The sequence below is a fragment of the Hemicordylus capensis genome, chromosome 2, assembly GCF_027244095.1.
Source record: "Hemicordylus capensis ecotype Gifberg chromosome 2, rHemCap1.1.pri, whole genome shotgun sequence".
In the NCBI taxonomy this organism is placed as follows: Eukaryota; Metazoa; Chordata; class Lepidosauria; order Squamata; family Cordylidae; genus Hemicordylus; species Hemicordylus capensis.
This window is the reverse complement of record NC_069658.1, coordinates 321,249,929-321,263,057: the sequence shown is the minus strand read 5'-3', so window position 1 is coordinate 321,263,057 and position 13,129 is coordinate 321,249,929. Positions and strand designations below refer to the sequence as shown.

Genomic DNA, 13,129 nt, shown 5'->3' with positions numbered 1-13,129 from the left:
TGACACGCACACACTGTGTGATGTGTGCAGCGTGTGTGTCAGCGGCGGCGGCATGCACGGAAGTTACTTCTGCATTTACCATCAACAAGGGGGCAGGGGCAGCAGGGAGGACCACTGCCGCCCCAAAGATTTTACTTGAAAATGAAGCGCTGGAGGGGGAAAAACAGCAGGAGGGGTAAGTACAACCCCTCCGCCCTTAAAGAGCCACCCCCCCAGCGTCGGACCACCGGACTGGGCCACCTGCAAACCAGTTCGCAGGCCTCCAACATGGCCTGCGGACCGGTTTGTGCACATCCCTAGTAGATATTAAAAAGCTACGCAGACACATGACAGAATGGAGCCTTGAGGGACTCCATATAACAGCTCCTGTTTTGAGGAGCAACTGTCACCAAGCTGCACCATCTGGAATCTACCCATAAGATAGGAGTGGGACACTGCGAAGCAGTGCCCCCTATCCCCAACTCCCCCAGGCAATCCAGAAGGATCCCATGGCATGGCCAATGGTATTGAACGTCGCAGAGAGATCCAAAAGAACCAACAAAGTCACACTCCCTCTGTCGATTCCTCAGTAAAGGTCATCCATCAGGCTGACCAAGGCTGTCTCAACCCCATAGCCAGCTCTAAAGCCAGTTTGAAACTGGTCTAGATAATCAGTTTCCTCCAAAACTGCCTGGAGCTGGTTGGCTACCACTCTCCCAATCATCTTGCCCAACCAAGGGAGATGGGAGATTGGCCTATAATAATTATCCATCGCTAAGGGGTCCAGGGAAGGCTTCTTAAGAAGCGGTCTAACCATTGCCTCCTTCAAACATGGAGGCACCTTACCCTCCCTCAGCGATGCATTTATGATGTTAACTAGGCCACCTCCAACAATCTCTCTGCTAGATAGAAGCAGCCAAGTCGGGCAAGGATCCAGAGCACAAGTGGTAGGTTGCACCGCCCCAAGCAGCTTGTCCATATCCTCAGGAGTCACAGATTGAAACCGATCCAGCCTAATAGTGCAAGAGGAATTGCTAGACATCTCCTTCATAGACCCTGCAGAAATAGTGGAGTCCAAGTCAGCCTGAATACATGAGATTTTGTCCACAAATAACCCACTAAAAGCATCACAGCAGAATGTTTCCGAGACTGATTTGGAGTTGAAGGAGCAGAAATTAAACTCCTCACAACCTGGGATAGCTCTACCGAATGCAAACCCACAGATGCAATGCATGCAGACCAAAATTCCTTTTTTGCTGCACACACCACTACTGCATAAGCCTTCAAATGGGTCCTATGTGGCATCCTGTCAAATTCAAACCGAGTTCTACTCCACTTGCGTTCCAGTCGCCTATCCAGCCGCTTCAGCCCTCACAGCCCCTCGGTATACCAAGGGGCCAATTTTTGAAATAGGTCGGGAAGGAGCAATCATGTCTACAAGTTCCCTATTCCAGGTTCCTGCCAGGGCATCGATAGAATTACTGGCCTCACCAACTTCAAAATCCTCCAAGGCTTTTTGGAAACTTTCTGGGGCCAGCATCCTTTTTGGGCAGACCATCCCAATAAGTCCTTGTGGCTGTGAAACCAGCCTTCCATGACAATGGGTAAACCACCTGATCCCCCACCCACAGAACACCGCCCCCCCCGATCTGAACAAAAGACCAAATCAAGTGTGTGGCCAGAAACTAATTGGGACAGGCTGTAGATGAAACTGCCTCGAGAGTGATTGGCCTGCACCCCCTAGTTTGGGTGAATGTGGGTAATTTAGCTCAAAAGGGGAGACAGTTCCAATCAGCCTTAATTTGTGCGAGTGTATGAACTCAAGAAAATCGGCTTGAGAAAGAGGTTTTAATTAAATCAAAAAGTTTATTTAAAGCAAAAATAATAAGAATAAATAAAGCGACGCGCACACGCGCACCCAGAACTTCCAGCCACTTCTGGTCGAAGAGGGGGAAGGGGTGGCAGGGAGGTACACTTCGTCCCTGAAGGCTTTTACAGGCAACCAGCGCTGGCGGGGGGGGGGAAGCGGGGGGAAGAGTACGTGACCCTCCCCCGCCTTTAAAGTGTCCCCCCCCCCCGCCTGGCCTTGAACTTTGAAAAAAAACAACCAGTGTTCGAACCTGTTCGGAGGCCCGTAAAAGGGCCTCCGAACAGTTTCGTGCACATCTCTAGTCCCAGGTGTAGTAATGCATGAGGAAGCACACTTGGTCATGGAGTTAGGGATATTTATATTCCAAAACGTGCCTTGAGGGCACTTGTATTTTGTCCTGCTCTGCTGAACAGGGGAGCCCAGACAACCTTTTTTTGGAATGCATTGTGTCTTAGTCCTTCCTGTGGCATTAGTCTGTGGCATTCAGGGCTGATTGTGAGGACAATTGGAGTGTGCAGGTGCGTTAAAAGAATATCCTGTGCTGGGAAGGGCTTCCCAATAATTCTATCAAGAGTTTCAATGGGCACCTCTTCAAAGTTAAATCACCGACTCATCCCTATTGTAAAGGGCGTAGCTATAATTGAGTGGATGGGTTCAAAGAACACGGGCCCCCCAGCTCCTGAGGGCCCTCCAGCTCCACCCCTCCCTATTTTCCTCATTATCTCCCAAACTCTGGGAGCCGCCAGAGAGAGGGATGAACACGAGGCCCCCCTTCCCCTAGCTACGCTCCTTGCCCTCCTTATCTGCCCTTCCTTCCTGGCCCGAGTGCTTCATTAACAGAAGGTGCTATCTCTCTTTGGGAGAGGAAGAGGGGAGTTTAGATTTTATTCCAAGGCTGAAATGATCTTGAATGCCAGACATTTGCAGTAGCCAGTTCTGGAGTCTGCTTAGCTCCCCTCACAGAGAGGGAGTGTGGATCTAATCCCCTTTCCAATTTGTAGGGCCTGTAGTTAAATCTAGGGGCGACGAGTCCACTGCCAACCAAGCAACTTGTCCCCATGTATAACATAGATTGGGAGCTCACTTTGCAGTGCAGCTCCTGAGCATAGCAAAAGTGCAATCTCCAAGCCTGGAGATGCAGTTGCAACCAGGGAGGCTTCTGGGAGCAGGCAGAATAAGCTCAGCTGGTTACAAGGCCCATAGTTGTCATGGCCGCTATGAACTCCTGAGCCGCACCAGACAAGCCAGCCCCAAAGCAGAGAGATATATAAGCAGAGAATAGGGGCTCCCAAAGGTATTTGAACAAATATACCAACATAAATGAGTAATGCAACAGTACCTTAAGACAAGGGTTCTCAAATGTGGGTCCCCAGATGTTGTTGGATTACAACTCCCATCATCATAATCCCCAGTGCCCTTTGGCCTGGGGATGTAGTCATTGTGGTTGGGGATGATGGGAGTTGTAGTCCTTCTGCAAAGAAATCCAGACAAGCCTGCTGCAGCACCTCTCTGTTATAGAGGATTCTGTGCTCTGTCTTAAGGTGTTGTTTTTAAAACTGGTGGGCTGTCACCCACTACAATATGACACTCAACCTAAGATGGGTCACCCAGAGGTACCACCACCATTTTATCCTTTTGTACTGAAAAGGAAAGAAATGTGAAGAACGAAAATCAAGAAAACTAGACACCCAAGCTTTTTACTAGACTTATGGTTTTAAAGAGTTTTAAGGTTTTCATTTCTGTTTTAATTCATTTTATGTTGTTGCAAACCACCTAGAGACAGACGTTTGGGGCCATGTATAATAATAATAATAATAATAATTTATTATTATTATTATTATTAATATTAATAATTGATATTGCAATCCCAGGAGATAGAGTCAATGAAAAACAATTGGAGAAAATAAACAAATACAAGGCCCTTCAGATTGAGAGGCTCTGGGAAAAGAAAACAATAGTGTTGCCAATAGTTGTTGGTGCCCTTGGTGCAATACCAAAAGAACTTGAACACCATCTTGACACCCTGGGCTTCAATAAAAGTACAACACATCAACTACAGAAGGCCACTACTCGGGACAGCATGAATACTACGACGATATCTTCAATTTTTCTTTAGTTAACCTAGACCCTTGGAAAGGGCCCGATTATTAAAGTACCAAATCCAGTCAAGAACATCTGGTAGACTATGTGTAAATAGCATAATAATAATAATTAATGGCGCAGAGGCATTGTGTGTGAAAGGTAATTTAACAGGAAAGTCTTGCTGCAAATGGCTTTCCCCAGATCCGCCACACTAGGCAATTCCACAGTATGCCTCTGATTATTGACCCGAGTAGATCCGCTGCTCATTTTAATTACTCCTTTTCAGTGAGGACTGACTACTGATGGAGCAGCTTGCGGGATCCGCTTCTGAATAAGTGGGGAGCTGGGAGGGGGAACAACCCGCGAGGCTTCTCCCATCCGGTGTTGTGCCCCCCTCCCCAATTCTGGTACTATGGGGGGCGATCGCTGGAAATGAGGCATTTCTTCTCCCTTCCCCCTACTCAGGCAAGTCCAGCGCTCAGCTGATGCCTGTGTGCCGCCCCCCGCCCCACCCTCTTCCATCCTTCCGCGCGGCTCCCCCACCCTACGGGGCGGCGATGAGTCCACCCCACAGGCGGACCCTGCTCCAGCTCCTCCTGCCCAGCCAGCAGGAACCCGGAAGCGGGCGGTGCTGCAGTCACAGCCGTTTCCTGCCCGGGAGAGAGTAGCTGGGGTAGAATCTGTCGAAGCAGAGCGGCGGCGGCGGCGGCGGATCCGGAGCCATGACTCACCAGACCGGCATCCACGGTAGGGAAACGGGGAGCCCTGCAAGGCTTTGTGATGACATCGCCCCAGCCCCCCCCCCGCCCCGCCCCGCCCGCACTCGAGCAGCCAGCCTGCAGGGAGCGGCCCGCCGGAGCCTCGGGGACCAGCTGCTGCCCACCCCTGGAATCCTCCGGGCTGCTCTCCTCTACCCTCGTCGCCCCCGTAGGCACTCCGTGCAACGCCTATAGCAGGCACGGAGAGGTCGTAGTCCCATTGCTGGCAGCAAGGTAGCCGGTACTCAGAGCAGATCCCGTTAGTCTCTCTGCTTTGCCGGAGACCCCGCACAAGCTGTGTCGCCTGCTTTGGGGAGGTCTAGGCTGCTAAACCAAGGAGCCTCCATGATGTCCTGAGCGGGGTCCGCTTTAAGGGGGGTATTCCTCAACTGAAGGATAACCTTGGGACCTAGAGACCTCGTTGTGCAATAGACTTGTAGCGTTTATCTAGACAGAGATTGACGTGGATGCTCCACTGAGCCCTCATTTCTCCTAGATAATCTGCAGTCACCTGAAAGCATCCATTATCCCAGGTAGTAGTTTGCAGTATCAATAATCGTAGAGAGCTACGGTTTTCTTATAGAGTCTGCACAATTTCCCCGAAGGGGTTGTTTCCGGGTAAAAGCTGGTATGTTCTGCACAGCGGGTGAACTCGCGGGAGCTCTTGCTCATCTGTATTTTCTAGAAAGCACTGCCTACAATCATTTTTGTTTTCCAGTCTCTAGAGCTTGTGTTAGTATCTGTTCTGGATGATTCGGGTTATTTAGCAGCCCTTTGTGCTTTTTATACCTCTATTACATGTGATGTTCATATGTGTACAGCAGTTCCTCTCCTATGAAATATGCAAATAAGACTTTTGGTTCCATGGCAGTGTGTGCAATACATTATGGGGCTCTTTGTGTGTGTTTTTGACTCTGCAAAGGGCTTGTCAATAATCCTGTTCTCCATACACATGTCAGCTTTTCTTCTTCTGCTCCATTATCGCTCAACATATTTAGCTCTGCAGTGTGAATCATAATTGCAGGCACCATTTCCCTTTCTGCATGGCAGGCAACTACTTCATGCTGTGTGTGAGTGTGATAGAGAGAGAGAGAGAGAGAGACACTCCAAATGATCATCCAAAGAGTAATCTCTAAACACAAATCCAATTTTTAATGTTAGGATTTTATATGAAATACAGAGAAGCATCAGCAAGTACTGCAGAAAGTAGGACTGATGCAAGATCTGAGTTGGAAAGCTGTCAGAATGTGATAGTATGTTATACAAGTAAATTCCACAGTATATATATGTGTTGTACTCATCAGATTAATGGTAGCCATGACAAAAAACATCCACATGGTTTTTGTCCTACTATTTTTAACTTCCCACCAAGAATTTTCAGAGCTAATGTGAGACTACAGAATGGCACCCCAGGCCTAATGCAGACCCAGGGTCGTATCAACTTCAGTCCTCTAAACAGCACTTTCTCAGCAACTGCAGACATCTCATGATGCTTATTGAATTCATTAGATTCTGTAGTAAAAGTTCTGAAAACCTTAATATAACCCAAGACAGGGAAGGATTGGCTATAGCCCTGAGAGGATATAATTGGGTATTGCAGGATGAAACCAAGGAGTGAGAAATATTACTGGAAGCCAGAAAAATGTTTTATTCTTAGCACCTTAGCACAAAGTGGATCCTGAAGGCTTGGAATGGAGGTGGTGGTGGTCTGGACTTGTAAAACGAGTTTAACTTTATAATGTTAATGCACTGTAATGTTAAAACAGATGCCAGAGTGCCTGGAGATCTGACTGAATAAAACATCTGGATTTTTCTATATGGAATGATCTCCTGGATAGCATTAGCTCTTGAGTTATTTTAGCACCTGCTCTGTTTGCATGTGGACATTTGTAGTGCTTGTGGTCCTGTAGGATCTAGCTGTTGATTTGAGCAAATAAGTGTCAACCAAGGCAGATCTGGCTAGCAGGTGACCCCTAGCAATTTGATGGTCACTTAATAAATTATGGATTAACAACACAGGTTGTATGCATGCTTATCTTTGAAGTGGCAGGGAACTGCAGTTGGCCTCTGCTTCCTGGCATATGTGTGTAATGCATATATACACAGTAAACTGCTAGCTACTCAAGTATGATGTTTCACAGATGTTTACTTGATGCATAGCATCATAGAATTTTTAGAGATGGAAAGGACCTTGGAGGGCCTCTAGTATCGCCCCCACCCCCAACTCAGTGTAGCAATCTGCTACTGTATCCCTGACTGATGGCTGTTCAAGCCTCTAGTTGAAGGACAGCTCACCCCTGTGTTCTACTGTTGAACACTTCTTATAGATAGGAAACTTCTTCTAATGTCTAGCCTGGATTTGCTTCCTTTCAACCCAGTGGTTCTAGTCCTGCCTTCAGGAGCACTCCTCCTATATAACTTTTCATATGTTAGAAGTTGATTAACATATCTCCCCTTTAGTTGTTTAGTTGTCTTTTCTCCAGTCTGTGTACACTGTTACACTGGAAGTGGTTACATATGCCTATCCCATAGCATCTGTTGATAACATCAGTCCGTAATGTGAACTAATGCAGAGGATCCAGTCAGAGATTATGTCCATCTTTTCTAGCGGTTACCTTTCTCTACAGCTGGTTTAGTGCTGTGATGCTAAAATGGTTGTGTATGCATGTCAAGAAGAATTAGCACATGCAAGAGGTACAACGAACATAGTGTTGGAATGGGATTGTCACAATCTCTGTGTGGCTTGCAGGGGCCAGGCGTGGTGAACCAGCCACCTGAAACATGAGCAAGTCGCTGTCTGACAAAAGTTAAAATAGTTTGTGCCGGTACCTGATTAGGCACCCGAATTTAGGTTGTGTTCCATTGTTTGATGACTGATGGACCCCAAGAAGAAGAGTAGATTTGAAGAAAGAACTGGCTAGAGCCTTTGCTCTGGTAAAGTATTCCCATCATGTTGCTCGGCACAGTTGCCGTTTGTCTCTGAAATGAAACACAACTCTGGAACTTCCATGCAACCCTGGAGAGGTTCTCACTCTCCAACCCACTCCACTCTCTTCTCCCAGATGGTTCCAGACCATGATCAAAGTTGAGGTGAGTGTTTAACACCTTGATAGTCCAATGATAATTGTTTCTTGGGTCAACAGAGTATGGGATTCCCATAATTCAAAGCAAATACACAGCAGTTGAAAGTGTGAAAGGAGGAATACAGTTACAAGACTATGGGATTTACTGCAGGTGTAACCAAACCTGAGGCTAGACTATTGATCTGAATTAAGAATTGCAGTTTAATTGCAGTTTAATAGTCTTGTTAATAACTACAACATCTCTGGATTTTGGAAATAGTCCCTGATGAAATGGCTCTCTTGCCTTTTTTGTTTTGAGGACTATCTAAATATTAATGTTGATGCTCTGCCTGAGTGTATTATTTTGAAATAAAGTGAGGCAAGAAAAATACTTATGTCCCAAACTGTTAAATAGTTTCAGTAGAATGTGCCCTGATATAACTCTGTATGTCAAGGGTGCATTTGAGGTTGTGGTCACTGGAAACAAACTGAAGATGCAGTCTGTGGAAGAATCTCACCTCCCCGCCCCCCAGCCATGTCTTAACTATCTTGATATATCAATTGAGGTTTTAAATGTGCCATAAATTATGTAACATAATCAATAGAAGTACATAGAAGCTGGAGATGCTGAAGACTCCTGGGTCAGCTTTTTTGCCCTTCTTGACAATACAGAATTGTTACCTGCTATAGATTCTTCAATGCTTTTGTCCATTTCAGTTGTAATGAATCATGCAGTGATTTCTCCCAGATGTCTTATGCTGTAAAAAATAATAGATCTTGACGTTCCTGAATGCTTCCTTTTGTTAAACACCTTGGTGTAGTTCCTTTGGCAATAACCTCAAATTTATGGTCACCGTTACATAGTGGCTCAACCACCATTACTTGGCAGTGAAGCCCAGTGTATCCTGGCTTCTGCTCCGCAAAGAACTTGTATTAAGAAATGAATGAAGTTTTGTTTCTTGATCAACCAGTACATTTGCAGAGTTGGCAACTCTTTAACATAGTCTACCTGATCACCAACCTTTGGAAAATGTGCTGCTGATGTGTTTATGCTAGACGTTCACACTATAATTTAGAGTGTTTTTGTGTGTGTGTGTGTTTTAAAATAATAATAATAATAATAAAAATTAGAGTGCTGATTTGTGCAGAGAGTGTATTTGTGTGTGTGTGTGTTTTGGTAAGGGTTTCTGGCTCTGGTGTGTGGATTCAGTGCTTATGTTCCCTGCAAGTGCATGGCGCCTATATAAAACCTGATTTGTGTTTTTAATAGTAAGTCCAACAGACCAGGAAGACTGCAGGGTCAGCACTCTTGGTAGTCCATAAGCAATGAGTGAAACTCTGTGTAGTATTTTTTGTACAGTTTCTCTTTCAGGTTCTGTTTTCTGCACTTGTGATTTCAGATCAGATTACTAAATCTGGGAATGCAAGAAACACTCAGATTTATTGTTAAATTGTTAAATTTATGGACATGCCTTTATCACAAGGTGCACAACTTCAACCTTCCAGCTATTGTTGGACTACAACTCCCATCATTCCTGATTATTGTCAATTGCAGCCACAGCTGGAGGACCAAAGTTGAGCAGCCCTATTTTAAAAATAACATTTGTATTGTCCTTCAGACTGAAATAACCACATCCCAGATTCTGTTGGATACCTGAAATCAGACAGCAGCACTTTGGTAGCTGCACACTTCCTGGTGCCTATGCAGTGTATGAGCCAAGTACTTTTCCTCACCATCTCTTTAGTTCTCCTGATCACATACTCTTTTGTCTAAAGGTGCGACCTAGACAGTAAGGAGGACTTTTACTTCATTTTTGGCAGAAACAGAGGAGGAAACTGACTTGAAAATTACCACATCTGATTGTCAAAACTATTTATGCTTTTGTATTTTAAATTTGATAATGTGATAATGTGAATTTCTAGCCCATGAAAACATGTCATACTAAATCATTAAGGTGCTACAACTGGACTCTGTTTTTTGTTACAAGAGACTAATATGGCGACCCCGCTATAATTCATATTTTACAGCATTGTTCCATTTCATAAAGGAACAGTGTGAGAGAGGCAAAACTGAACTCATTGTTAAAGCAAACAAAACTAATTGGCTGTTGCCTTGAAGAGTAACATTCCCAGTTCTATGCAGAGTTGGGTGTGCCTAAGCCTAGCTGGAAGCAGATGGGAAATGAAGTGAAATATGAGGAAGAAATCTGGGTTAATCTCTTTTGTGTTCTATGTTCTGTTGAGTAGGAATTGCTTTGTGTGACAACCCAAGTGTTGGGCATTTAGAACTGTATAGCTTTTAAAATCTGAATGTGATGTGTACCAAATTGTTTTCCAGCAGTTCTCTATGCTACTCTTGTATTTGTTCATATGAAGCAGTTTTGCTAATAGATTTATCCCATATCTTGCTTTCTTCTGTTCTGGATATCAGAGAGAAGTATCTGAAATGGCCTTGAACAACCTCCTTCCTCCCATTCTGATCCTTCGATGTATTTCCCCCCTTGTATTCTTTGTGACCTTTCCCACCGTGCCTTTGTTTGTTCTGCTGTGCAGTGTCCAGAGGAAATGGATATATATAGTAAACTTGAACTGGTTTGCAAAAGGACTAGAAAGACTTGTTTTGTAGTTGTTGGGCATTATGCCACCTGATTCCATTCTTCAATTTCTAAAGTTGTTTTCAGTTCTACAACTGGTAATATCTCAGCATCCCAGGCTTGCATAGTAAATGGTAACACTATAGTGTTCTCACCGTTCGCACAGTGCTGCAGTACTGAAAGGTGAATGTAAGTGCAGGTCACTGATAACTACTAGGCTTTTAAAAACGGTCTGTACTGTGGATTAGCCCTCTTAGATCCCTTAGGAAAAAATAACAAAAGATAGCACTGATTTTATCCTAGCACAATTAACCAAAAATAACAATCTAGTTCTAGTTTCACAACTAATAATATTAGTTAGAATTAGAATAAAATTACTTGCTGTAGGTCCTATTCTAAAAAACAGTTGAATACCAATTGCTTAATTTTGAACATGCTTTCTGCTTGCAAGGTCCCCAGCGTAACTTTATAGCAATAGGGTGGCTTTTCTAACTCTCTTTGCATGCCTATGGGAATGCTCTTAAAATGCTTTGTTAAGCAGTGCTTTTTGTTCCAGGTTTAATTTACCTGGAGACTGGAGTCTTTTCTTAATCATTGATTAGCACCCCCGCTCCCTTTCAACCACTATAGAAGAGTGGAGAAATCTTTTTTTAATATACATTTGCCTCACTCTGTCCTTTAGAGCTCTGTTGGTTTATCTTATATAGTTATTCCTGCTCATTGAGGGTAGGTTGGACTGTGAGAGTGAGGGCTGTCTGAAGGGCAACCATGAGATTTACAGGACTGAGCAGGGAGTTTGAACTTGAGGCAGCAAATCGGCACTGAGAGATCGTGTGGATATTCCCTTAGTCCTAACTTAGCTAGCTTGAAATAACTAGCTATTCCTTACATGTGGGAAGGGAAGTGACACATTTTGGTCCCAGACTGAAGCTGTTTCTGCTTCTCATTTCTCCTTAGATGGTTGTGTTTATAAACCTGGCAAATTGCCACCATACCACATTTTGGATAAAAGCCATGAATGGAATGCCGGACAAATATTAACAATTGTGGAAAAAGCCCAAACTAAGACTTCCTTTTTTGAGGGTAATGGGTGGTGTTCAGGATTCAATTTCCTGATTTCAGCTTATCTAATGTTTATGTATTGGAATGCACTAGTTGATCAGAGCAGTGTGAGACATATGTTTTGCATTTGTGTGTTAAAGAGGTTTGCCTTTAGAGTTGTCGACATACACAAGATGGGTTGCAGTAAACAGATATGCTGATTGGTACCTGCAGTACAACATAGAAATGGTTCCTTTGTACTCTCCTTGAAGTGGTAAGCCTATGACTGACTGGGTTATACCACTTTTGATGACAGGTGTGTGTGGGAATCACATGACCCTTCACATAGGGCAGGTTCGGACATAATAGCACCTGAGGTTGCTGCTGCCACCCTGGAGTGTGTGCTTCCCCCCTCCTCCCTACAGGAGCCTCAACTTCTGTTGTAGGTTGTGATAGGCCTAGACTGGTCCTCATGTTGTGCAAAGACCCACCGACCTTGACATATCCTGTCCAACTTCCCTCATGGAACTTCAGATATCGATTACAGATGTTGGGTTAACATGTGTACAAGCAGCAGTGCTGTACATCTGCGAAGACTTGATTCTTATGTTTAAGTTGCTGGATTGTGGTCACTTTAAATCCAAACTGTGTTGGGCAGGGTGTTTGTATGCAGTCAGCAACCACACCCTCTGGCAGCTTTGCCAGTGTTTGTCAAACGGACTGCCACAAATGGTTTGCTGCAAGGAGTAGCAGTAGCTAGGACCTGTGAGGCTCAAGTAGAAATCTTGATCAGGGAAGGCATGGGTGATTCTGATGACTTAGGGGCCCTTCTGATGACACTTTAGTGACATGAGAGTCATTGCAGCATGTGATCTCCCCACACTGGAAAGAACTGATGAAGTAGGGCAGGCCATGGGGGTTCCCATGTTGACATCGCTCTCCTGAAAAACAGAGCAGTACTGGCATGGGACACAGCCACCTCATGGCGCAGTGGGGAAATGGCTTGACTACCGAGCCAGAAGCTGCCAGTTCGAATCCCCGCTGTCATGTTTCCCAGATGGTGGGAAACGCCTATATCAGGCAGCAGCAATATAGGAAGATGCTGAAAGAAATCATCTCATACTGTTCAGGAGAAGGCAATGGCAAGCCCCTCCTGTGATCTACCAAAGAACACCACAGGGCTCTGTGGATGCCAGGAGTCGACCCCGACTCGACGGCACACTTTACTTTTCCTTTACTGGCATGGGAAGGATCTCAGACAGGGACTCTTCCCACATGGTTTTTGATACTGCTGAGTAATAGAGGAAGGAGATGTGCGCAGTACTTGCTCAGCGAAGTGCTTTATTCTCATACTCCAGTCCTGAGCTTTGACATTAAACAAGCAAACAAAAGTTGAGTCTTGATAAGTTGGGAAAAAGTTCAGCCTTGCAACTGCTCTTTCAAAATAGAGTATTTTAGAATAACTAGCCTGCATGGATGATGATGGACACCTGTTTACCTGCATGTGAGCCCTGACAAATTGTTTGTACTGTAGTAAAGCTGATGTTGTTGTTGTGAGGATAAAGATAAGCATGTACCCCGCTCTGAGCTCCTCGGAGGAAGAGCAGGATATATGTGTAAAAATAAAATAAAATAAATAAATATTGAGAGTGCTAGTTTTATTCCCGATTTCCCAGGGTGAAATTAAGAAGTGGTTAGATGTTTAGCAACTGGTGGGGGTGGGGGTGGGGAACATTACTGCTG

At 44.8% G+C, this 13,129-nt stretch overlaps 1 protein-coding gene across 2 annotated transcripts in view; it reads left to right on the top strand.

The window, feature by feature from the left end:
• Nucleotides 1-4,529: 4,529 nt before the first annotated feature.
• TWF2 (twinfilin actin binding protein 2) overlaps nucleotides 4,530-13,129 on the top strand; it is a 77,847-nt gene continuing 69,247 nt past the window's right edge. The window contains exon 1 of one of the 2 annotated variants that reach the window (XM_053298379.1): nucleotides 4,530-4,678. In XM_053298379.1, the coding sequence (XP_053154354.1) occupies nucleotides 4,654-4,678 (25 nt within the window). In that variant the 5' untranslated portion in view covers nucleotides 4,530-4,653. The remainder of the gene's footprint in view (nucleotides 4,679-13,129) is intronic. The other variant, XM_053298380.1, reaches the window with a different exon arrangement.